Source organism: Equus przewalskii, chromosome 1 (genome assembly GCF_037783145.1).
Source record: "Equus przewalskii isolate Varuska chromosome 1, EquPr2, whole genome shotgun sequence".
In the NCBI taxonomy this organism is placed as follows: Eukaryota; Metazoa; Chordata; class Mammalia; order Perissodactyla; family Equidae; genus Equus; species Equus przewalskii.
Genome location: NC_091831.1, coordinates 114,407,246 through 114,433,745, shown reverse-complemented (window position 1 = coordinate 114,433,745; position 26,500 = coordinate 114,407,246). Strand labels below are relative to the sequence as shown.

At 39.3% G+C, this 26,500-nt stretch overlaps 1 protein-coding gene across 18 annotated transcripts in view; it reads left to right on the top strand.

Annotated features, from left to right (window-relative positions):
* The window catches only part of TUBGCP5 (tubulin gamma complex component 5), a 122,969-nt gene that overhangs the window by 70,841 nt on the left and 25,628 nt on the right, over positions 1-26,500 (top strand). For 4 of the 18 annotated variants that reach the window (XM_070572364.1, XM_070572348.1, XM_070572412.1 and 1 more), the window contains 12 exons: positions 5,478-5,593; positions 7,040-7,308; positions 8,507-8,705; positions 9,351-9,539; positions 10,340-10,522; positions 16,624-16,708; positions 16,805-16,925; positions 17,399-17,577; positions 18,788-18,913; positions 19,555-19,643; positions 21,682-21,782; positions 23,612-26,237. In XM_070572364.1, the coding sequence (XP_070428465.1) occupies positions 5,478-5,593; positions 7,040-7,308; positions 8,507-8,705; positions 9,351-9,539; positions 10,340-10,522; positions 16,624-16,708; positions 16,805-16,925; positions 17,399-17,577; positions 18,788-18,913; positions 19,555-19,643; positions 21,682-21,782; positions 23,612-23,694 (1,740 nt within the window). In that variant the 3' untranslated portion in view covers positions 23,695-26,237. Of the gene's footprint in view, positions 1-5,477; positions 5,594-7,039; positions 7,309-8,506; positions 8,706-9,350; positions 9,540-10,339; positions 10,523-12,287; positions 12,596-16,623; positions 16,709-16,804; positions 17,283-17,398; positions 17,578-18,534; positions 18,701-18,787; positions 18,914-19,554; positions 19,644-21,681; positions 21,783-22,794; positions 23,448-23,611; positions 26,238-26,500 lie in introns of those variants that run through there. The other 14 variants (XR_011525960.1, XR_011525964.1, XR_011525959.1 and 11 more) reach the window with 8 other exon arrangements.

The following is a 26,500-nucleotide window of genomic DNA, read 5'->3' as shown; positions in this document are numbered from 1 at the left end:
TTTCACTTCCTTGGTTAAATTTATTCCAAGGTATTTTATTCTTTTCGTTGCGATTGTGAATGGGATTGAGTTCTTGAGTTCTTTTTCTGTTAGTTCACTGTTAGCGTATAGAAATGCTACTGATTTATGTACGTTGATTTTATACCCTGCAACTTTGCTGTAGCTGTTGATTGTTTCTAATAGTTTTCCTATGGATTCTTTGGGGTTTTCTATATATAACATGTCATCTGCAAACAGTGAGAGTTTTACTTCTTCATTGCCTATTTGGATCCCTTTTATTTCTTTTCCCTGCCGAATTGCTCTGGCCAACACCTGCAGTACTATGTTGAATAGGAGTGGTGAAAGTGGGCACCCTTGTCTTGTTCCTGTTCTCAGAGGGATGGCTTTCAGTTTTTGTCCATTGAGTATGATGTTGGCTGTGGGTTTGTCATATATGGCCTTTATTATGTTGAGGTACTTTCCTTCTATACCCATTTTATTGAGGGTTTTTATCATAAATGGCTGTTGGATCTTGTCGAATGCTTTCTCTGCATCTATTGAGATGTTCATGTGGTTTTTGTTTCTCATTTTGTTAATGTAGTGTATCACGTTGATTGACTTGCAGGTGTTGAACCATCCCTGTGTCCCTGGTATAAATCCCACTTGATCATGGTGTATAATCTTTTGGATGTATTGCTGTATTCGGTTTGCCAGAATTTTGTTGAGGATTTTGGCATCTATGTTCATCAGTGATATCGGCCTGTAGTTTTCCTGCTTTGTGTTGTCCTTGTCAGGTTTGGGGATCAGAGTGACGTTGGCTTCATAGAATGTGTTAGGGAGTGCTTCATCTTCCTCAATTTTCTGGAATAGTTTGAGAAGGATAGGTGTTAAATCTTCTTTGAATGTTTGCTAGAATTCTCCAGAGAAGCCGTCTGGTCCTGGACTCTTATATTTGGGGAGGTTTTTGATTACTGTTTCTATTTCTTTACTTGTGATTGGTCTATTCAGATTTTCTATTTCTTCCTGATTCAGTTTGGGGAGGTTGTAAGAGTCTAGGAATTTATCCATTTCTTCTAGGTTGTTCAATTTGTTGGCATATAGTTTTTCATAGTATTCTGTTATGATCTCTTGTGTTTCTTTGGTATCCGTTGTGATTTCTCCTCTCTCATTCCTAATTTTATTTATTTGAGACTTCTCTTTTTTTCTTAGTGAGTCTGGCTAAGGGTTTGTCAATTTTGTTAATTTTTTTGAAGAACCAACTCTTTGTTTCATTGATCCTTTCTACTGTCTTTTTTGTTTCAATATCATTTATTTTTGCTCTAATTTTTATTATTTCCCTCCTTCTACTGACTTTGGGCTTTGTTTGTTCTTCTTTCTCTAATTCTGTTAGGTGTCGTTTGAGGTTGCTTATGTGAGATTTTTCTTGTTTATTGAGGTGAGCCTGTATTGCAATGAATTTCCCTCTTAGGACTGCTTTTACTGCATCCCAAATGAGTTGGTATGGCGTGTTTTCATTTTCATTTGTCTCCAGATAATATTTGATTTCTTCTTTAATTTCTTCAATAATCCATTGTTTGTTCAGTAGCATGTTGTTTAGTCTCCACATTTTTTCCGCTTTCCCAGCTTTATTCTTGTAGTTGATTTCTAGTTTCAGAGCATTATGATCAGAAAAGATGCTTGATATTATTTCAACCCTCTTGGATTTATTGATGCTTGCTTTGTTTCCCAAGATATGGTCTGTCCTTGAGAATGTTCCGTGTGCACTTGAGAAAAGTGTTCTATATATATCTATTAAGTCCATCTGGTCTAGTTTTTCATTTAATTCTATAATTTCCTTGTTGATTTTCCGTCTGGATGATCTATCCATTGGTGTTAATGGGGTGTTGAGGTCCCCTACTATTATTGTATTGTTGTTAATGTCTCCTTTTAGTTCTGTTAAGAGTTGCTTTACAAATTTTGGTGCTCCTGTGTTGGGTGTGTATATATTTATAAGTGTTATGTCGTCTTGGTGGAGTGTCTCTTTCATCATTATATACTGTCCCCCTTTGTCTTTCTTTATCTGTTTTGCTTTGAAGTCTACTTTGTCTGATATTAGTATAGCGACACCTGCTTTCTTTTGTTCATTATTAGCTTGGAGTATTGTCTTCCATCCCTTCACTCTGAGTCTGTGTTTGTCTTTGAGGCTGAGTTGTGTTTCCTGGAGGTAGCATATTGTTGGGTCTTGTTCTTTGATCCATCCTGCCACTCTGTGTCTTTTGATTGGAGAGTTCAGTCCATTTACATTTAGAGTGATTGTTGAAATGTGGGGGCCTACCGCTGCCATTTTATCTCTTGTTTTCCGGTTCTCTTGCATTTCCTTTGTTTCTCGTCCCATGATTTTTGGATTACTAATTCAGGTATGTAAATTTCTGTATTGGGTTTCTTCTTCTTTGTAATTTGTGTCTTTATTCTTGTTATTTGTTTAGTGGTTACCAGGTGGTTTGTATAAAACATCTCATAGATGAGATAGTCCATTGTCTGATAGCCTCTTATTTCTTTGAATTAAAATGTTCCATCCCTTTTCTCTTGCCCTTGTAGGTTGTTATTGTCAGATTTTTTTTTCCTCTTCTTTCTTGTGTTGTGAGTTTGTGGTTAAAATGACAGGGTTATATTTATTCTTGGTGTTTCCCTTCCTTTTATCTTTAATGTTTTATTTAACTTTTGCTAACCTGTTCTGATGGAGAGCTGCTACTTTCTGTTATTGTCCTTCTACTTATCTCCTTTGCTCTTGGTTTTGTAGCCCCTTTCGTTTTTTTGATTTTTCAGGTATGAGGGTTTTCCTGAGCATTTCTTGAAGAGGAGGTTTCGTGCCAATGAACTCCCTTAACTTTTGTTTACCCGGGAAAGTTTTTATTTCTCCATCATATTTGAAGGATATTTTCACTGGGTAGAGTATTCTTGGCTGCAGGTTTTTGTCCTTCAGAGTTTTGAATATATCATTCCACTCTCTTCTAGCCTGTAAAGTTTCTGTTGAGAAATCTGCTGATAGCCTTATGGGGGTTCCTTTGTAGGTTATTTTCTTCTGCCTGACTGCCCTTAGTATTTTCTCTTTGTCGTTGACTTTTGCTAGCTTCACTACTCTATGCCTTGGGGTTAGTTTTCTTGCATTGATAAAGTTTGGAGATCTCTTGGCTTCTGTTACATGAAGTTCCATCTCTCTCCCCAGGTTTGGGAAGTTCTCAGCCATTATTTCTTTGAACAGGCTTTCTGCCCCCTTCTCCTTCTCTTCTCCCTCTGGTATACCTATAATCCTTATGTTGCATCTCCTAATTGAGTCAGATGATTCTCGGAGAGTTTCTTCATTTCTTTTTAGTCTTAGTTCCCTCCCCTCCTCTGCCTGCAGCATTTCTATATTCCCATCCTCCAAATTGCTAATTCTGTCCTCCATATTATCGGCCCTACTGTTCAGAGAGTCCAGATTTTTCTTAATCTCCTCCACTGTGTTCTTCATTTCCATATTTCTGTTTGGTTATTCTTTATAGTATCAAACTCTTTTGTGACGTAGCTCCTGAACTCGTTGAATTGTCTATCTGTATTTTCTTTTAACTCATTCAGTTTTTTAATAATGGCTGTTTTGAAGTCATCATCATTTAGGTTATATATTTCATTGTCTTTGGGATTGTTTTCTGGGTATTTGTCATTTTCCTTCTGTTCTGGAGATTTAATATATTTTTTCATACTTCTTGATGGTGTAGATTTGTGCCTCTGCATAGAGAGAGAGTTTAGTTACTGCTTCCACTTGTTTCTACTGGTGTGGCAGGGGAGCAGCTGTTTAGACTGCACCGACCAGGAACCCTATCAGCTGTTGCTATCTGGACCTGGGCCCCTCCTCGTAGTCACAGTGGTCCTGTGGGGTCCCTCTTCAGCTGTGGGGGCAGTCGCAAGGGGGCTTCATACTGCTGGTGCCTACTGTTGCAGACCACCTAGACATGCTCCCTCCTTGCGGTCTGAAGCGGTGTTATGGGCTTTCCCAGCGGCCGGGAGCAGGATCACCTATATTTGCAGCTCTGTCACTGTCGGAGCCCACAAAATCTCACTTGTTATCATATCACTTATAGGTTACAACAGAGCTATGGGTATCTTCTGCAGTCTGTGGTTAGCTCACCTAGCTATGCTACTTTTGCCCCAGGGCCTTCCAGCCTTGTGATTGCCGGGCGGGGCCAGAGTCTGTGAGTCCGGTGGCGGCTGGCTGGCTGCTGCCCTGCCCGGGATTCTCCTCTTTGGGACCCTCCTGGCGTTCTGAATGCTGGGTGGAGCCTCTCCACTAATGGCGAGTAGAGGCTTTCCCTGCTGCCGGAGGGGGACCCTGGAGTTTCCCTCTGGGCCGTGGAGGCGGCCACTGGAACTCCACCTAGCCCCGGTCCTTTCCCAGGAGTTCTCCGGGAGCCCCTTTCCCCATCTGGGGGACAGCCAGAGTCTGTGAGACTGGCTGCAGCCGCTGGCGGGCCGCTGCCCCGTTCAGGATTCTCCTCTTCGGGAGCCTCCCAGTATTCTCAATGCTGGGCGGAGCCTCTCCACTAATGGCGAGTAGAGGCTTTCCCTGACGCCGCCAGTGCGGGACCCTGGAGTTTCCCCCTGGGCTTAGGTGTAATCAAGGGGGGCTTAGGTAGGGCTGTAGTCACCTGTTTCCACCGTCGCTCCTCTGGTGTGCGCACCCTCCTGCCCTTGGTGCGTGGCGATGTTATGGGGGAGTCCGCTGGAAGAAAGCCACTTGCAGGTACTAGGCTGTTCGGGGGTCGGGGGTCAGAGAGTTTTCATCTATCTCCACCTCCTCCCAGGGGGATGTCCGTCCGCCTTCCGATGTATAGCAGCACGGGTCTCTCAGGTGTCCTGAGATGCTATATGGATATCCTTTGTTAAGCGATGAATGTCCAATTAGTTGTAGATTCAAAGGGGGAGAGACAAAGAAGACTACTCCTATGCTATGTATTTTTTTTACAATTTAAAAAAATAACAACCTAACTAGAGTCTGTAATCTAGGAAGCTTCAGGTTTGTTTGAGTACCTATTTTAGGTGTGTTTCCTAGTTTGTCGTTGTACCTGTTTCTCACTATTTGGATACTATGCTTCAATATAAAGAAGCTTGATTTCTTTCACCTGTGCGTTTTTTTTTTTCCTGTGGGAGCTGCAGTAGAATGAAATCATTTCCTCATTCTTAATGGACATTTTGCTAGTAGCACTATTTAGATAGGGGTAACTATATGAATTTAGACTGCCCAGGGTAGAGCTGTTGTCCATGGTTAACTTTTACTCTCAAGAAGGTCCTGGTATGGACTACAGACAATGTGGTTAGCTCATATTTAGGTGAATTTTTCATAAGGATTTTATAGCACATGTTTTGGATTTTTAATTTATTACTTTGTTCCAGAAAACTCTAAAGGCATTTCAGAAATGTTCAACCCTCATTTTGTCCAGAGATGAGGGATTTCTGAGAATGAACTTTGCATGATCTCTTCTCAGGTCTCCTTGCTCTTCTCTCTCTGGGTGGAGACAGTGCGGCCCTACCTGCAGACTGTGGATGAGTGGATTGCACACGGGCATCTCTGTGACTGCGCCAGGGAGTTCATCATCCAGAGGTGAGGGCCAGCGACACACAGCACAGGAGACACACTGAGCACTGGTTTTACCCTTTTTTCTCTCATGGGAAAATTGTTCACTTTGAGTAGTTTCAAGTGATACTGAGGGAGAGCAGTTCAAATGACAGAGGTGTGTTGCTACCATACTCAGGTTCTGTTGCATTTTTATAGAAGATGTCATGTACCAGCCAAAAATAGTCTTTTTCCAAGTTTCTTGTCAGTTTACAGCTCTGCATAGCAAATTATATTTCTGAATGATGGTGTGTTTATGGCTGGCTGGTATGGTAAAAGGTGCACTGCTTTCTATAAAATGAATTTAGATGATATCAAATGACTTCAGCTATTCCCATTATAAATTACCAATAAGATAAGAGATATGAAAATAATGCAGAATATGCTTCTAATATATTTGTTTCTCCAAATTATTCTTTTTTCCCTTCTTAGTATACTGTATAGTAAAACAAGGAAAAATCTTAATCCACTTATGATTCCTCTTCAGTTAATTGACTGTTCTGAACAGAATCATAGAAACTGCAACACAGAACTGTTGGCACTCTCTTAACTCAGTTTTAAGTTGTGCAGTCTGTTTAGATAGAGGTTTTTATTGAGAGCAATCCATTTAGTTCAAGGATAACTTTAAGTCCTTAGAACTCTGGAAAGGTAACCCTGTTTACTCAGTGCTCATATAAATGAGCTGGCCTGTCTTTAACTAAATCTTGCATCTGTCATTATATCCTGTTTCATCTATCTCACATGAGAACTTTTGTAAAAAGGGGATTCTGACTGCTTTTAGAGAGTGATAAGTGACCATCACTTTGTTGTTAAGAATCTTTGTGGGGAGGGCCTGGCCCCATAGCATGGTGGTTAGGTCTGGGGCACTCTGCTTCAGTAGCACAGGTTTCCAAGTTCTAATCCCGGGCACAGACCCACACCAGTCATCAGCTATGCTGTGGCAGTGGCCCACATACGAAATAGAAGAAAATTGGCACAGATGTTAGCTCAGGCCTAGTCTTCCTCAAGCAAAAAAGAGGAAGATTGGCATCAGATGTTGGCTCTAGGCCAATCTTCCTCAGGGGGGAAAAAAAGGAATCTATGTGGTAAAAAGATGTGGAAGTCTGGAGGTTACTTTCACAGGAGACGGCAAATGGATAAACTTTTATTCTATCTCCAAAGAGGAGCAAATTAATCATTTTGTTTAATTCCAATTCGAGAAACTTTCTACTTAGTTAAATTTTATGTATGTCATTCAAAGTATGTATCCACTTTTCTATGTTAAACTGAAGTCAGATAAAACCCCTGCCCATTTTGCCTGAAGATTGCTTCGTTTTACTAATAATTGATATTGCTGTATTTTGGAATGCCTGGACAACATGCCTGAGAAAGAACAGATGTACTGTTGTTTTTAAGAAAAAAGTTAACATTTAAAATTCTTTTGCATTTCCATAGAAACAAAAATGTTCCAGTAAATCACAGAGACTTTTGGTATGCAACTTACACACTGTACAGTGTATCGGAAAAGACAGAAAATGAAGAAAAAATGAGTGATAATGCCAGTGCAAGTTCTGGCAGTGACCAAGGGCCCTCCAGCAGGCAGCACACCATGGTGTCCTTCCTTAAACCTGTCCTTAAGCAGATCATAATGGCGGGCAAGTCGATGCAGCTGCTGAAGAACCTGCAGTGTGCGGAGAGCACCACATGCCAGGCCACAGCCAGAGGTAGTGGGTCCCTTCCTCATGTGTCTCTCTCAGCATTGGGGCTACTACTCTCTCTTCACTCTTGTCATCCTGAGATGCATCATTATTTTGTAGTTTGAAAATTATGAAAAGCTTTTATTTTCATGGAAATTATCACCATGATCAAATCAGTAGATCATGCTACTCCTGATTGAAAAAAGATTGTCCTCATTGGAAACTTTCATCACTGTGTTTGAAAGGCAGTGAGAGTAAGTTCCACATGCATTTTCCTTACTCTTGATTCCTTAGGACCAGTCCTTTAAAAAATAATTCTCTGGCATTTCTTAGTGCAGTACAGCATTTAACTCTTGAGGACCATGAACCCTGGGAGACAGGAATTTGTTGATGAGCAATTCAGACTTGACTGTAGATTTTGAGAAAATCTTGATATAATTTCTGATCTTTTTGTTGCAATTTAAGCAATATGCTTAAAGTTTTATCAACTGACTAAAAAGACTTTAGAGGTATAAATGTGACTTTAGTTATTTTGTTTGTAAATCTCCCTAATGTCATATTAATTATTTTGTATTATTGTATCTACTTTAAATAATATTTTCAGTTTGTGGAATATTTCTTTTTTTTTTTTAAGGTTTATTTTTCTTTTTTCTCCCCAAAGCTCCCCAGTACATAGTTGCATATTTTAGTTGTGGGTCCCTGCAGTGGTGGCATGTGGGATGCCGCCTCAGCATGGCCCAATGAGTGGTGCCTTGTCCGCGCCCAGGATCTGAACCTGCAAAACCCTGGGCCGCTGAAGCAGAGCGCACCAACTTAACCACTCGGCCACGGGCCAGCCCCTGGAATATTTCTTTTTTGACTGAGTAATAAAATTTAATGAGCTTTCCAGGGTCTCTATCGGAAGTGTTTTTTTCCGGTGAAATTATGACTCCTGTTAGTGTGATCATAGTACTGTTCAGTATGGTGGTAACTTAACTTTCAAGCATCCTGCTTAGGATATTACTCTATTCAGCAAAAAATTAACTTATGCTTTGAGTGTTTAACCATGAACTTTGCACTTGTCTAACAGAGGATGTAAAATGTTTAGCTGTGCTATACTGTAAAGGTAATGAAACAGGGATAGACACTCGTAGGCCAAAGGAAAAAAAACAGGCTATATTAAGATACAATTACTTAATATCATTTAATGTTATTACTTCACCTTACATATTTCTTTATGTTCCAGATGCAGAAAGAAAAAGCTTGTATACCCTCTTTCTGGAATCTGTACAGTCACGTCTTCGACATGGGGAAGAACCCACTGCACAAGTCCTCACTGAGCAGCAGGAGACCAAAGGGAACCTAATTAAGATTCAGTCCATTGCTGAAAGGCATCTGGAACTGGATGACGTTCATGATCCACTGCTGGCAATTAACTTTGCAAGGTGATACACACCTGCTAGATTTTCGATGACTGAAATGGCGGAATCTGTTCAATGTTTAGCAACTATTTATTTCTGCCAAGTAGGGCTTTCCAGTCTTAAAAATAAAAACCTTTGTAGCCTATCCTTCTTGATGAATGGAATACAAGAAGATATTATGTTCACTTATTTCAGATGTATAATTTGTCCTCCTTGTTGTTTGTGAAAGTCCACAGACTATCATATGCCCTAGGCCCATGGGAAATGCTTTCACTGGTACAGAAGATGCTCATGAAAATCTAGGTCATAGGTGGGCCTCAGACACACACATTGAGTCAGACCCTTCTTCTGCTTAAAATATGTCTTGACCCTTATGTGCTTTTAGCCCCATAAAATAAGTCATTAATACCTACACAAAGCCCCATTGCCTTTGGCCATCATTCACTCTCTGTGGCCCTAATGGCTAGAAAGACCTACTCAGTACTTAACACTAAAGCAGAAGTGACTGAACAACTGGTTCACTGAAAGGACAGTTTTGGGGGAATATAGTTTCTGTAATAGTTGGTAATTTTAAGACTAAAGGTAAAAAATGGGACTCTGGAGTTTTGATTTAAGAGAATTCTGTTGAAAGCAGCTCATAAAAAATAGACTCACATTTTTATCTTAAAGGTTGTATTTAGAACAGAGTGACTTTCACGAGAAGTTTGCTGGTGGAGATATATGTGTGGATAGATCATCAGAATCTGTGACGTGCCAGACATTTGAGTTAACGCTGAGATCTTGCCTCTATCCTCATATTGACAAGCAGTATCTTGATTGCTGTGGAAACCTCATGCAAACTCTAAAAAAAGATTACAGGTATAAGGGAGTCGTTTAGCTTTGGAAGTAATCAGTAGTTTATTATACTTTAAGAACTGTTGGAATTATTTTAAAACCTGTATTTCAAGTTAATTTTTATTATAGTAGGAAATGGGTATGCAATAAACAGTTTTCTTTTGAGAGAATCAATTAACCATCAGTGTTTTCTTAACTATGTTGTGGAATTTATTTCTGAGACTCTGTCCCAAAAGAAATAAAGCTTATTGCACAAAAATGCCCATCATAGAGTTTGCTATCACAAGGGAAAACATGAAATTACTTAGTAATGAATGACTATTTCTTTAAATTATTGCATATCCATATTAAAATATGGCATATCAATATCATGTATGAACTTTATAAAGTTCATAAAAATTATGTTTACACAGAGTTTTAAATAATGTAAAATGTTCTTAAAGCTTAAAAAGCAAGATATATAATATGATAGGAACTGTGTTTTTTTAAATGCATGGAAAACAAGACTGGAAATAAATAGCCCAAATATTAACGATGGAAATTCACTATGAATGGTAGGATTTGGATTAACTTTTTTTTGTTACACTTTTGTGACTTTGCCCAATTTTCTACAATGTTATGAAAAAATCATTTATTTCTTTCTGATAATTAAACATTTTTATTATTAAAAATGTCTTTAAGAGGTGTTAGTATTTCTTATTTTAGTAAACGTAGAATGTAAACCAGTTTTCTCTAAAAATAGTAGCATACAATACTTGGTACTGATCCAGAATCCTGTCTGATGAGCTTAAGATCTTTCTGTCACTTATTTTCTCTCTATTCAGGTTGGTCGAGTACTTGCAGGCCATGAGAAATTTTTTCTTAATGGAAGGTGGAGATACCATGTATGACTTCTACACATCAATTTTTGATAAAATAAGAGAAAAGGAAACCTGGCAGAATGTGTCATTTCTTAATGTACAGCTCCAAGAAGCAGTAGGACAACGTTATCCTGAAGACAGTTCACGGTAAAATACAGGAGCAAACTTTTATTTTAAAATATTATGAAATAATCCATGTATCACAACTCTTCTATAAATTTTTATATATATTACCTTATTTAATCTTCACACTAACCTATGAAGTTTACCAATGTTATTTTACAAATTAGAAAACTGAGACAGCAGGTAGCTAAATGACTTGCCCACTAAGCGAAAGGAGACGATGAGATGGGACCATGCAGCCTTTCAGAGTCTGATGGCTTCCCTCACGTGACTAGAGTCAGTGCTGGCCTTTGGCTGTGGCATCTCTCGGTTCCATGTGCCTTGCCCTCCAGCCAGCTGCACAGACTCCTTACACAGTAGTCTCGGTCAGCGCTCTAAGACAGTGAGAGCAGAACCCTCAGGGCCTGCTGAAACTTGAGCTCCAGGCCTCACAGACCCTAACTTCCACCACATGCAGTTGGTGAAACCGAGCGACATGCCAGCCCAGTCAGGGGTGGGAAATAGATTCTGCCACTTAATGGGTGAAGTTGCATGTTCTAAAACTGTTATACAGGTTTCCCCTGTTGTCCAAAAGTAGAACTTTCCTATGAAAGCTTTCTTAAGCCAAAATGGCGTAAAGCGATAAAGCAATTACCATTAATTTATATGGGAAAAAATTTTGAGTGTTCCCAGACCCGAAAAATAACCTACCAAAATAAATTGAGGTAAAGCACAGATGCTCACAGACACAGTGCAGAGCTCTGGCACCTTGATCCTGAGTGTAGTTCCCAGGGAAGGAGCTTGGCAACTCTGGCCTTGCTCCTGGTGGGCACTGCCTCTGTAACGACTCACTGCAAAGCAAGTGCTGGGGCCGCCCCGTGGCTGAGTGGTTAAGTTCACTGCTCCGCTGCAGCGGCCCAGGGTTTCACGGGGTCGGATCCTGGGCACAGACATGGCACTGCTCATCAGGCCATGCTGAGGCGACGTCCCATATAGCACAACCAGAGGCACTCACAACTAGGATATGCAACTGTGTACCTGGGGGCTTTGGGAAGAAGAAGAAAAAAGAAAAAAAGAAAGATCTGCAACAGATTTTAGCTCAGGTGCTAATCTTTAAAAAAAAAAAAGTGCTAAACGCTGTTTTTGCTTTTTGCCTTTTTTCATAAAAGCGAACATCCTTGTCAGATTTCTTTCAGTTAGCAAAAACAGGTACAAATATAGGTTTTTCGTAAAAGCTAGCTTTTGGATCATGGAGGAAACCTCTATTGGCTTATCCCTGACGTGGAGCTAACCTGCCCTTTGCTTGTGTCAGTCTGCCTGCTGAGCGACTGGCCAGGGCTGGGGGTTGGTATCGCCACGTCTCTGTGGAGCAGAGGCTCATCTTCCACAGTGTTTGGCCATCCTCTTTCCTGTTCCATGTCTCTGCTTGGCTTCCTTTCTTGGCTCCCTCAGTGGTCCTGCAAAAGTCATCATGATAATGGTTAACATTCATTACATGCCAGGTAAGGCATTCTCTTCCCACAACCACACCAGGTTACCAACTTTCTACTACTTAGTAGATTATTCCTTTTATTTCTATGTCATTCTTTTATTACCTTTAATTCTTCCATAAATGCAGAATTTTCATCAATTATGTGGTTAGTAAAAGCAGGGTAACTGCTAGATTCTTTTCATAATAAGAAATTGGTGCCCAGCAACCCCCAGAGGGAGCTAGGGAAGGTTATGTTTTTCATTATCAGCAGAAACTCTTGAATCTTGTTAGATTTAATATGTTTCAATCTATTACAGTTATCCTTTTTTTGTTGCTCAGACTGTCCCATCTTTACCTAGAGGGAACCCCTTCACTTGACCGTGGTAATCTCAGAGAGTATCCTTTCAAGAGTGGATGTCCAGGCTCATCCTCTGCACTTCCTGCCCCCAACATGTGTGCCTCTCCCACGAGCGCTTGTCCTGTCTCTTTGGTGGCTTAAAAAGCCATCCGTCTCGGTGCCGGAGTATTCCTCTGTACTGGATTGTCCCTGCTTCTGGGCTCTCTCAGTGGATGGAGCTAGGAAATAAGTAGAAACAGAAAAATGTTCATGTAGATATTTCCAACTTATATTAAAGATTACAGCATTTCACTTCTTTGATTTTCCTTTGTATCTCTTCCTATGAGTGCTAACACATTAACATGCTTTTTGGTTTTATTCTACAATAAGTAGTAGTAATTTCAAAGTAACAATAACAGCAACAAGGCCACTAAGAATTTAAAACATGCTTGTGATTATTTTCTCTTCCTATACTTTGAAGTCATCAGAATCCTGTGTTTCAAGGTCACTTGGAGTAATTCTTTATGTGATTATGCCACCACCTTGACATAGGGTCAAGTTCATTTGTTTTAGTTTCTTTTCTGCTTTTAGAAATTGCTTTTTTTCTTTTCTTGATTGAATTTTCTTTCTTGTTTACTAAAACAGCATATTTTTCTTAAGTTAAAATCACTGGTACAAAGGTACTTTTAGGGAGATATGCCTTCTATTCCTGTTCCTGCCCATTTTCTCCCTTCCCTGTTGCTAACCATTTTTATTAGATTTGTTTTATCTTTCTAGTGTTTATTTTTTGGACCCAAAAACATATGTTTGTGTATTCCTTTTCCTCCTCACATTACATAAAGGTAGCGTGTAGTACATACTCTCTGACACCTGGTTTATTTTTCTTACATAACTAAAATATATCCCGACCTACTCCATTTGCAGGCTAGAGAGCTTGTGCTCATTCCTTTACAGCTGACGGGCTTTCCACTGTGTTCTTTCAACCAGTTGTCCTATGGGTAGACATGTGGGTTTCTATTCTTTTGCTGTGCATGTATGCAATGGCTAGTCTTGTACATTTCACTTCATACTTTTGCCCATATAAATTTGCAGTATATTCCTAGAATAGGATTGCCAGGTGAAAGGGTAAAAGCATGTGTAATTCTGCTAGCTGTTACCAAATTTCTCTTCATAAAGGTTGTATCTTTTCTAATTCCTACCAACAATATGTAGAGTGGCTTTCTCTACAGCCTCACCAACAGAATATGTTGTCAGACTTTTGGATTTTAGCCAGTCTAATGGTGAGAAATGGTATCTCAGTGTAGTTTAATTTACATTTTTCTAATTATGAATGAGTTTAGTCATCTTTAGATATGTTTATTTTTGCATTTCTGTCAGCATCGCGTTATTGGTCTTCAGCGCCTGCATTTTTAGAAACTCTTTATATAGGTTTTCCAATTTGACATTTGTCTTTTTATTCTGCTTATGATAAAACAATTTTTTGTTTTTGTTTTGTCATGCAGACGTTTCTTAGTTTTTTTTTATTGTTTTTTGTTTGTTTCTTAGTTTTATAATGTATCAGTCTTTTATTGGTTCTGGATTTTAAATCATAGTTAAAGTTTTACTCTCTCCCATGTTCTAAAGAAATTTACTCATCTTTTCTTCTAATGCTTGAATGGATTTTTTTACATTTAGATATTGATCCACTTGGAATTTATTCTGCTAAAAAACATGAGAAATAGATCCAGTTTTATCTTTTTCCAAATGACTAGTTGGTTCCTATCATTTATTTCTTTTAAAAAAAAAATCCGTCTTTCCCCTATTTGAGATTCCCCTTTATCATTAAATTTTCATATGTACTTGAGTCTCTTTGTAGATTTTTCCATCTTATTTCATTGTTCTGTCTGTTTATTCATGTGCTAGTAGCATTCTATTTTAATAATAAGGTTTACTGGCCATTCTTTCTTATTTATTTTTCCAAATGTACATTATCATCAACTTGTCAAGCTCCACCGAAACAAAAATCTTGATGGTATTTTCATTGAGATTGCGGTCCATTCATAAATTAACCCAGGACAAATGAGCCACCCCTGGGGACCCCTGCTGCCATGGCTTCCATGTGTTCTAGGTGCCTGTCTGTGCCCTCAGGCTCACTGAGTCCGGGCCCACGAGTCTCCTTGGTTCCAGCATCAATGCCAGCACTGCTTTCCTGCCCTTCCCAGTTTCCCCCGCCTTACACCGCTCCCATGTCCCTGTTGCTCTTTCTGAAGCCTCCCTGCAGGCCCTTTGCCCTCCACCTGCCCTTGGTGTAGCTTCTCACTCTCCTGCCTCAGCACTCCTGCCTGGGGCACTTATATTCCATGTTGATGGCTTCAGCGACCATTAATGACCTGCAGATCAGTACCTTTAGCCCAGGTGTCTACACAGTCAGCACCTCATGACTGTACTCGAATGTCATGTATCCAGAACTGAGCTCATTATTGTCTCATCCCAAACCACCCTTTGTTTCTTCTAGTCAAGCACCACTGTTCATCCTGGTGCTCAAAGGCAGTCTGTGGCTCACCCTAGATTCCTTCCTCTCTCCTGGTTCCCACACATCCCTAGTTGCTTGATTCTGCCTCCTGGATAATGTTTCCCCTTAACTCTCAGTGCCTCCTAACCATCTCTGTCTCTCAGCCTCTCTCCCTTCCACTTGACCCCCACAGGGGCACCAGAGTGACCACAATAAACCAGCAACTCCCACCACCACTCACACTCAGGCTTCTCATTGGCACCTCATAACAGACGGACTGAGCTGCTTTTCGTCAGAGAGAAAACTTTACTGTCTGGCTCATTTTTCTAGCCTCTTTTCGTATACACTTACACATGCAGACACATCATATGTTCTCTCCTATCACACTTTACATTTCAGGGATTCAGAATTTTTCTGGTTTCCCCAAAAGCTGTACTCTGCCCCCAGAAGCCTTCATGTGTCCTGCTGTCTCCAGTTACTTGCTCTTCCATTTGCATGGCCTGGCAGTGCTCTGCTCTCCTTCAAAGCTCTGCCTGGCCTGGCTTGGTGCAGCACCCACATCTGCTCAGTGACAGGAGGGTGACTCTGCATATTTCCTCTGGGCTGTGAGCGCCTGGAGAAGGAGAAGGAATTGACTTTCTTTCACCTGCTTAGCATGGTGCCTGACAAGATTTTCAGTAGGTGCCTACTAAGTAATTAGTGGATGCACAAGTAACACACTTATCAGCTAAAGAATGTTGGGACTAGTGCCTGTGACATGCAATGAATAGGCCAATTTATAAATCACATGCCACTCTTTACATCACTGGTTGTAAGGCTGACTCCCCACCTCTGCCTTACACTTAAACCTTCACTGGTCGGCATCCAGGCATCATTGCTTGGTACCTCTATAACTGTGGGAGTTTTAGGTAATTTCTCAGTCCCCAGACAGGACTACTCTGAGGATTAAATGAAATAAGGACACTTAAGTGCCATGTAGTGCCTGGCACAGGGACGTTTCCATGCAGCACGTTGGTTGCTTTCTTTCTATTGAGAGTCACATTCAAACCTGCGTTAGGAGAGAATGGTAAAAGCAGACCCCGTTCTCGTCGATGCACTTGCACACACACACTCTTCAGGATGAGGAAAGCAATCCCTCTCCACCACCCTCTGCAGAGGGTCCATCTTCTGAGCCTGTTGCTTGAATTTTACCAGAATTAATCACCCACCCTATCATCATTATACAGGAGTCCCCCATTATCCTCAGGGGATATGTTCCAAGATCTGCAATGGATGCCTAAAACCACAAATAGTACTGAACCCTATATATATATACCCTTTTTTCCTATACATACATACCTATGATAAAGTTTAATTTATAAATTGGCTACAGTAAGAGATTAACAATAACTAATAAAATAGAACGATTATGACAACATACTATAATAAAAGTTATGTGAATGTGGTCTCTGTCTCACCCATTTAATATTTTCAAACCACAGTTGACCGTAGGTAACTGAAACCAAGGACAGCAAAACTGCAGATAAGGGGAACTATAGTATCTTTTTCCCTGACTTTGTCTTTTTTTCCTAATTAACTTACCACACTTGTTAAGTATCTCTTCTCTTTTATAGCTAAACTCATTATTTGAAAACTTTGCCCCTCTTCCTTATTTCTAAAACCAAATTCCTATTCTAGAATATATGCTGGAAAATATGGCTTTATTGGAATATTTGTATTCCTTTTATGAAATACAATGTCTTTTTTGGAATATGATGTAAATGTTAAAATGCTAATTTTTTTTAAAGAACATTTTTATATGAGCATAGTACTTTCACACAAACTAAAACTAAAATTTCTTTATCTAGTCTATCTATAACTTTTGAAAATGTTGACACAGCTAAGAAGAAACTCCCTGTTCATATTTTAGATGGTCTGACCCTGAGCTACAAGGTATGTTCTGAATCTCTTTGTAAGAACATTGTTTTCTATTAAAACCTGCAAGTAATAGGTTACTTTCTCCTCTAATTTTCTGTTTTGTTCTCATAGGTCCCATGGCCTGTGGACATTGTTATAAGTTTGGAATGTCAAAAAATTTATAATCAGGTGTTCCTTCTCTTATTGCAAATAAAGTGGGCAAAATATAGTCTGGATGTTTTACTCTTTGGTGGTAAGATTTGTTTTCAAGAGATAAATCACAATTTTATTTTAGCCCTGAGAAAAAGAGGTGGTGATCTTTGCTCATTTTTTAATGTATACTCAAGTGCCCAAATGGTATGTATTTGTAGCAGCGGTTTTACAGACATCAGAATTAACTTCCCTGAATGAAATACCAGGAAATTATACTACATTCAATCTGAAATACAATAACTTGATTAGGAATTTATCCAGAAAAAATATTCTTCATAGATTATGCAAAAATTTTTAATAACAAGTTAACGGGACTTTGCATTTACATTTTAATCACAGTGATAATGAAAGTGACACAGGGAACTTTTCACTGCTTCACCTTCCAGACACACTGGAGGTGGGTCCCTGCTGCACACCCGGCAGAGTGCTCTTTGTGGGGTTGACTGTGCTGTGTGCGTTTGGGGTTTGAGTACATGCTCTTCCCACCCACTCTGCTCTTTCAACCTTTTACAGAACTGGCTAGTACTGCTGAAAAACCACAACTTAAAGAAGAAGTTTTATGTGAGCAAGACACAGCTGCTCAGTTTGGACCACAAAAGGAACCAGTGAGACAGCAGATTCATCGTATGTTCCTCTTGAGAGTGAAGCTCATGCACTTTGTGAACAGCTTGCACAACTACATTATGACCAGGGTTCGTGTCTGTGTGTCTGCCTCAGTTCTGTCCCCTTGTATACAGCTATTCATAGAGAATTATTTGTGATATATTTATAAATACAAAGGAGCCCACAAAATACTTCTAGACTATAAATGTGAAAATAGCACACATAAAAAATTTGATCATAAAATAACATGGCAGCAGGGGGAATTTTTTTTAAATATTCCAGAGCATGTGTGTCCAGAGACTGCTGCCCCGCCTGTCCAGTGACCCCTTGGGACAGGCACACCCAGAGCTCCTCTTTTCGAATTGCCTTCAGAATTTGCTGCATAGTTCTTTAAATTTCGTTAGTGGTGACACAGCTGTCCCTGGAAAATGACACCAATTTTTAGTAACAGCCAGAATCCGTCAGGCTGGTGTAGTATGTAAGGAGGAAGATACAGCCTGATTATATACTTTTTTCCTCAAAAACAAGAAGTAACTCATTACAAAGTAAATGAAACTGCTTTTCATATACATCTTAGAATGAGATCTAGAGGAAGTCTGGAAGAGGAGTTCAGATATTTGAACAGTAGCAGTATTTTTGGAGGATAGTACTCATTTGTGGTTTAAAGCTTGCTTAAAAAACCTCATTTGTAGTCATTCTGGTATATAAGTTCTAAAACCACCTCCTTTGGGTGAAGTGAGCCTTCGAAGCCTTTGTTTTAGATAGGGTGCATATGGCAGAAGAGCTCTCTGCTTCCCGTGATTTAGTGGGCTTCAGAGGGCCAGCCCTAAGCCTTTAATTGTTGAGAATAAATGGTAGGAGTTTAAGTATTTGCTTAATTTGTTTTTTGTTTTCTATTTAAAATATATCTATGCTCCTTTAAAAGAAAGACCAATATACAAACAGTGGAACTCACGAAAATGTATACATTCAATTTAACTGATAATTGTTTTTAAAAAGTCAATGTATTTTCTATACAGTTTGATATATTTGCCCCTCCCTCCCAGGAACAGTCTGCTAGTCCAAAGTGAGGCATTTATTCACTGTGAAGGGTGTGTCCTAAAGGACTGGCCCCACCATCATTCTAGATAAGAACGTCAACCTTTAAAGAAGGTACTTTATAAACTCTACAGATGTGATTATTGAAGGAGGAATTTGAGAGGAGTAGAAGAGGTTGGTAAAAAGTTTTGTGTCTGGCATACAAGTCCTCAAAGTAGTCTGCTGATCTGCTGATTTAACTTTTCATCTTTCTCTTCCAAGATTCTTCACAGTACGGGGCTGGAGTTTCAACATCAAGTTGAGGAAGCCAAGGATTTAGATCAGTTGATTAAAATTCACTATAGATATTTGTCAACCATCCATGATCGATGTTTGCTGAGAGAAAAGGTACATGAGATGTCACCTGCAGACTTGGCCACCAAGGCAGGAGTGAAGCTGGCCAAGGGAAGTTGTCCCGCTGCTTTGGAATTTTATACTTATTAAGCTTCTTTTCTGCAGAATATTCTTTAAGGAAGAACCAGATCAAATGAAGTTATAAGTGTGTGCCATATTATCAGAAATTATACCTGAAAGAAACAGTTGAGAACTGTACTGTGACAGTTTTCACTCACTCTGCACTGCACTTGGATTCAGTTGGAAAATTGTATCTGTAGCTGTGGAGTAATAGTGCTTTAGTCAGGAAGCATGTCCAGCTTTGTGTGAATTCAGGGGATTAAGTCATTTTTACAGCCACTGGACTGACTTGCTCTATTTCAGTGGTGAATTTAAATGGCCATCCCAGGATGTGGTAGCTTACTCTATTTGTCAGACTCTGCTACTACTGCTACCTCTATCACAGGTGCAGTAGATGTGTGGACCAATTCCAAGTACACTCTATTCAGAGCCTCGAAACCTTCCTTATGATGTAGGAGGCAGTCATTGCACTGATGAGGGTTTTCTGTGACTCATTTAAATTATGTAAAAGTGTTGGTGTCAGTGTCCAAGCATAGTTACAGAGCCAGTGTTCTCTCTGTGGCTTTGCTCTCCAGGTCAGCTTTGTGAAGGAAGCCATCATGAAGGTGTTGAACTTGGCTCTCATGTTTGCAGAGGGCTGGCAGGCGGGCCTGGGGGCTTGGCGGTAAGTATGTGGCCTGTGGAACCTCTGTGCTATGACTGTTTTGCCTTACCTTTTAACTGGCTTCATCTAGGAGCCTTTTTTTCCCTCTAGGCCATACGTCACATATACTTGTATTTAGGGAAAGAATTGAATAATTGAATTTGTTCACCTAAACTAGGCCACATCAAGAATTGTGCAATTCTTTTATGAGTGGTAAAACAATAAAAACTGACGTCTTTTAATTAGGACAAGCAAATATTCTTAGATTACATGCATGTTTTGTTTTATAGATTTTGTTAAGTTTTTGTTATGAACACCTTCAGACATACACAGAGGTAGAGAAAACAGCAGACAAACCCCGGGTGCCCATCACCCCTCTTCAGCAGTTACCAGCAGCAGTTCTCATCTTTGTTCACCAACCACACCCACATACTTGCTGAATTATTTTACAACAAATTCTCTACATCATGGTAGATTATAGTCCAAAGTTGTACTTTACTTTCAGAGTGTTTATTATTCATACCTGCCACATAGAAAGGCAGGTGCCCTGCAGTCAGACGACAGGTGAGGAGGAACTTCCTCTTTGATCTAGAGCACCATGCTCTACTGTTAGCTTCAGTGTACAGCTCAGTAGTTTGTCCCTCTCTTGTTTATAAAATTAATGCAATGATAATGCTGCCATTACTTCCCTGAAATAAAAGTGCAAGCGAGCCTGGATGACCTGGTTGTTGCGATACTAGTCAGTGTTACTGAGGAGGTAAGAGTCCATTATAGTGCTAATTTAATTAAAAATCTTAACCTATGCCTATATCAAAATATTCTGAATGAAGAAACTAAGATAGTAGGTAAAATTCATAATTGCAGGGATGTAAACAGATTTCTTACTTGCTTTTTGCTGTCTCAAAGTGTGTAAAGTATATTTCTCTTTCCATGTCACTGGGGGGTGAAGGAGAAAATAATAATACTGCTGCATATGCTTTGCTGAAATTGAACTACTTCAGTTTCTTCAACATGTAACTTGTAAGAAAAAAGCAGGTTGGGGCCGGCCCGGTGGCGCAGCAGTTAAGTTCGCACGTTCCGCTTCTCAGCGGCCCGGGGTTCGCTGGTTCGGATCCTGGGTGCAGACATGGCACCGCTTGGCACACCATGCTGTGGGTAGGCATCCCACATATAAAGTAGAGAAAGATGGGCACGGATGTTAGCTCAGGGCCAGGCTTCATCAACAAAAAGAGGAGGACTGGCAGTAGTTAGCTGAGAGCTAATCTTCCTCAAAAAAAAAAAAAAAAAAAAAAGCAGGGAGTGAGGAGGACTTAAGTATAAGAACCATCGCAATTTATGGAAATTAATTGATCCTGATTCAAACTTAAAGCAGAAAAGTGAAAAATTGCAAAAGCAATGTGAAATTTGACCACTGATTATTTGATGATATAAAAAATCATTGTTAAATATTTTTAAGCAGATGGTATTGTAGCTTTGTTTTAAAAAGAGTCTTTATCTTTAATATATCCACACTGAAGTATTTATGACTGAAATGCTGTGATGTCTCAAATTGCTTCTCAATGTGGTGGGGCTGGGGTGTATGTAGGACTGCCTGGGGCTGCATGACTGCTCGTCTTGAGTGTGGGCATGTGAAAGTCCACTGAGTAGTTCTCTCCTATATATGTCTGATTTCCCATAGTAAAAAGTTTTATAATAATTTTAAAATTTGCGATTTCATATCTTTAACGTGTTCTTTATTTCTAAAAGAAGATATGCTTATGAAAAGTAAAAACACAGGCCTGTCAAATGGAAAAGGGAATATCCCCAGTCATCCTAGCTCCAGGACTCAGTGCCATCCTGAAACAGAAGTTTTATATCCTGCTGAGCGTTTCCTTCAGATACTTGGAAAGTTTTTATTTTAAAGTAAAGCAGGAAATTTTATATTTTATTTTATAATCTTTAGACTTAGGATTCTAAATAATTAAACTGAAGTACATTTAACATTACTCCAAAGGTATTTTGTAGCCTACCTATTGACCTCTTATGCACTTCTTAAACTGAAATTTACCTTCTTTCCTAGAATGGAATCTATAGAGAAAATGGAGTCTGATTTTAAAAACTGCCATATGTTTCTTGTAACCGTTTTAAACAAAGCCGTCTGTAGAGGATCCTTTCCCCATCGTGAGTACACCATGTTAAAATATTACAGTTTTTATATTTTCTTGTATCTAAGTCTGTGTGTTATAGTTTTGGTACTGACCTCATGAAGATTAGAATTTTTCACCATTGCAAACCTGGAAGGTCCCTCAGCAGTTGTGCCGTGCTTTGAACTGTTTTTTGAGAATAGCAATGGAACAAATGAATGTCAGATGTAAGACACTGAGACTAACGGTCGTGCTGTCTGGCGTGTCATTTGTTACAGCAGTGGTTCTAGAACTGTTACTGAATAAAGCAGATGGTAGAATAGGTTTTGGTTGCCCTTTACTATCATGTATAACCTTTGTAACTATTCCCTTTCCAAAGATAGAGGGGTTTTTTTTAGCAACTTAGAAACTTCCAAGGCTGCCTTTTGCACAAGGAAACGCAGGCCTGACAGTTTAGAACACAGTATGTGAAGCAGGCAGCGTCTGGGGTGGGTCACAGGGAGAAGAGAGCTATTTAATCTGCAAAAACAAAGAGCTAAATAGTATCTCTTTGCACGACTTTTCTTTGGAAAAGTATGCAGGGTTAATCTTTTCCCTATTTCTGCATATTCAAATTGTAATATATTCATTAAGAGCTAAACGTTTTTTAAAATGTTGTTAGAAATGTGTTAGAGGAAACATGGATGCATTTGTCCATTGTTGCTTTGGGTGATTCTTATGCAAGTAGATTCCATTCGTAGGTTAGAACATGGCATTTTGTGATGAACTGACCCATATGGTTTTATGACATATGAGACAAATGTGATTTGTTCAGTGAAACGCACAAACTTTTTGTTTTCAAAATTAAAATGATCTGAAATAGAAATAAATCTTACTTTTTGAATTTTTACTTAGTAAAGATTATCATCTTGATTATACATTAAAAATAATCAATATTTTAATTAAAAATAGAAAAGTCTTTAAATACTTTCAGTTCTGAATTTATTAAAGCCTTATTCAGATGTTTTAAACCATTTTTTTTTCCAACCTTATTTCTATTTTTCCCACAGTGGAATCTCTAGCACTGTCACTCATGGCTGGCATGGAACAGAGTTAAATGTCTTCAATGTAATAAATATCTCAGATTTAATCTTCATACATATGCATTTCCACCACATGCAGTTGAGAAGGAGCAATCTTTATTTCGGTTCATTTTAGAAATTGTTGTCTACTGTCTACACAAGTAGATTTGTAGGTCTTTTCTCTGGAGATTATTGGATAGTATATAGGATCATGTGTATAAAATTGTATCAGTAATGCAAAGTGTATATAGGCTGTTTACAGTTACATTTCCTACTTTAAGCTCTAGATTTATGCTATTGATAATGTGAATTGTATCATTTTTGAAAATGTAATTATTAATATGAAAAATAAAGTACTTTAGTTAAATTCTTTAGTTCTCTTTTTACTTGGCCACAGAAGTTTTTTATGTAGAGTTTTACATACTGTCTTCCCTAAAGGTTGTCTTAGATTTGGTTGTCTCAAAAATGTATTTTTATGTGCCTGGGAAGTTCCAAAATGGAAAATAACTTTAATCAATATCAATAAATGTAAAAGCCAACTTCACTTAGGGCCATCTGTTGGTACATGCTTATTATTTGACATTTCTGAGCAATTTTTGTGAACAAGTTATATCTTAAATAAAATCATGCTTACCGTTCAATTTTTCCACATTTTCTTTGTATGCTTCTTGGCATGTCTCCAGCACTTATGACTCAGCACTGTATTTACTACTTATTTTTAAAGAACAACTTCTGAACTCAAGGTAGCCTCAGAGCTGAGCACCAGGCCTTCTCGCCCTCAGACCCAATCTCAATCATTTTGCAGCATCAGCATTTCCTGCATTCAGATGGCAAAGTCTGGGAACAAACCCTCCTGGGAACCAGCCCAGATCTGGGGCTTTACTCTGAAGTCTTGGAAGAAATTCACCGAGGAGGCCTTCAAATGCCAGGAGATGAACAGCTACTTCCAGGTCTCAAGAAAATATTTTTTTGTTTTGCTAGCCCTGAGATAACATCTCTTGCCAATCTTGCTCTTTTTGCTTGAGGAAGATTCGCCCTAAACTAACGTCTGTGCCAGTCTTCCTCTATTTTGTATGTAGGTCACCACCACAGCATGGCCACCAACAAGTGGTGTAGGTCTGCACCCAGGAACTGAACCCGAGCCACGTAAGTGGAGCATGCCATACTTAACCACTAGGCCATGGGACAAGCCCCAGTGTTTCCAAACCTAGGATAGAAGGTAAGTTTATTTATAGGATGTTTAGGAAAGGAAATATTTTCATTTTTAAAATGAGTATTTGCAATTAGTTGTTATCTCAACTGATTTTATACTGTATCTATATTTGACCCTTTCTCATGATGTTAAGAGTTTCCAAGGGGAGATTAGCAAGTTTCAATTGGAAGAAGAATAGACTTGACAAACTGTTACCACTTGTTTTCTTTGGGAAGCAGCCTCCAAGATGGAGTTAGACATGCAGAGTGCCCAGTAAAAAGAAGGGAAAGGGAGCCTGACTGGCCAGAGAGAAAAGCTGGCCTACAGTACAGGTCAGTGGAATCAGCTCATCAGGTTGTCCTGCACTGGGCTGAGATGATGGGCTTCCGTACCCCACCTTGATCAGTCGTTGGTTGTGGGTCCTTGGGAAGAGCATGACCTCTGTAGCTGAGGCCAGTCCAGAAGCAGGTGGAGCTGAAGGCTGTCCACTGGCAGTACTCACGAGTTGGGCAGCAACTCCTTGAAGAGGGATCTGAGTAGCACATCATGTCAACTACACACAAGTGATTTTTGAATCTTCTAAATGCAAGGACTTACTTTAACACTAAATATAACTAAGAGCTGTTCCTTAACTAGTTTATGTGGAAAAGTTAATGCTATGGTGTGCGTTAAATTGCGTTTTCTTAGGTGTGGAATAGATTGGATCTGTTCCGCTTAATTTTTCTTATGGTTCTGTTTGGACTTTAAAAACATCTTACGGCTTTCCAGTTGGGCATGTAAGGAGCTTGGAAGTCATCACTCCCATTCTCAAAGTAAGAAAAAAGCTGAGCAAACTGAAAATCAACAACTCTTCTTAGATCCATTAGAGAATTGAGGTCACAGGGCAAACTGCTGCCTCCAAAATTGGAGAGAGGAGCAGAACAGAGAATCACATTCCACCATAGCAGAAGCAAAAACTCTGCAGGAGCCAGTACCAAGCTAAGGAGACTTAAACCACAATTGACAAATTGCCAGAGGCTCATTGTGGACAAGATTGACAGTTAAAAACTCCAAGGAACCCAGTCTTGGGAGGTAGGACAAACTTTTGTGAGTTTTAGGAAGACTACCAGGTTCTCACAGTGAAGATTAGAGGAAAATCTTCTTGTGATTCTGGCAGGAGGAAGGGGAAAGTATTCATTTTGCAATATGCCCTGAGAGTTCTGTTCTTAGCAAGGCCTGAGTCAAGGGCCAAACCAACCCAGGGAAAGGGAAATGCCCAACTCCAGGTCCTTCTAGCCTTCCTGTTTTACCTAAGTGTGTGTGTGTGGAGGGGGGAGATAGCAGAAGGACTTGTGAAGGTCAAGACTGGGGCACAGGCTCACTAAAAGACTGAGACCTAATCATTGGACTGTGAAATGCTTTCCCTCCCCCCTCACCTCACAACATCAATAGGGCTCCTGTATAACAACAGGAATACTTGTGAAAGAACTGCAAGCTAGAACCCTATTTAAAAAGTCTCTAGGGAAACCCAGTGACAACAGGAGACTAAAACCAGGACACCAGATGAGATTTTAGCCTCTCACACTTGCAGCTGTAGCAAATGCTAAGCAGTCTAACTACTACCCAGGTAAATCTAAAACATCGCACTAAAGGCCTATTTGCCTCAGTTCCTTTTAACCAGTGCATCATGTCCAATTTTTAACAAAAAATTACATAGCATACAAAAAAACAATTTGAAGAGACAGAGAAAGCATCAACCAGACTCAGTTTTGGCAGAGATGTTGAAATTATCAGATAGGGAATATAAAACAACTATGATTAATATGCTAAGAGCTCTAGTGGAAAAGGTAGACACCATGAAAGAACAGATGGTAATGTAAGCAAAGAGATGGAAACTCAGGAAGGACATGGTCGAACTAAACATCAACTAGATCAAATTGACATTTATAAATTCCTTCAACAGAATACACCTCAAGCTTACAGAACATTCACCAAGATAGGCCACATTTTTGGCCATAAAACGCACCTTAACAAGTTTTTAAAAATAGAAATCATACAAAGTATGCACTCAGACCACTGTTAATAAAATGCAATTATATGAAAAATATTAACATAAATGATTTGCTGAAATCAAGGCAAAAAATGAATGACCTGAAGATTTGAAGTTGTCAATTGTTTATTTTATTACCCCAGCATTACTTGCCCATCAACAGAACTCAACATGTAATATAAATAAAGTTAGTCTTTCATATTTTGCTCACTTTAAATTTTGTTATTATGAAGACATAATACTTTAATAGTTTAACTTGATAGTTAATTTAAATCTAGACACCCAAGTATATGGGTCTGTTGCTCCAGGCTTAGTTTCACCTGGATTGGCAAGTATCTTCAGGATAAAAGTTGCTTCCACTCCACCCCTTTGCTTCTATCAAGTTCTTGCTTTATTTTAGTTGTGGAATGATAATTCCGTACTAGTTTGTCAGCTGTCCTTAAGATTTTAAGATTCCTAAAACATTTTAACCA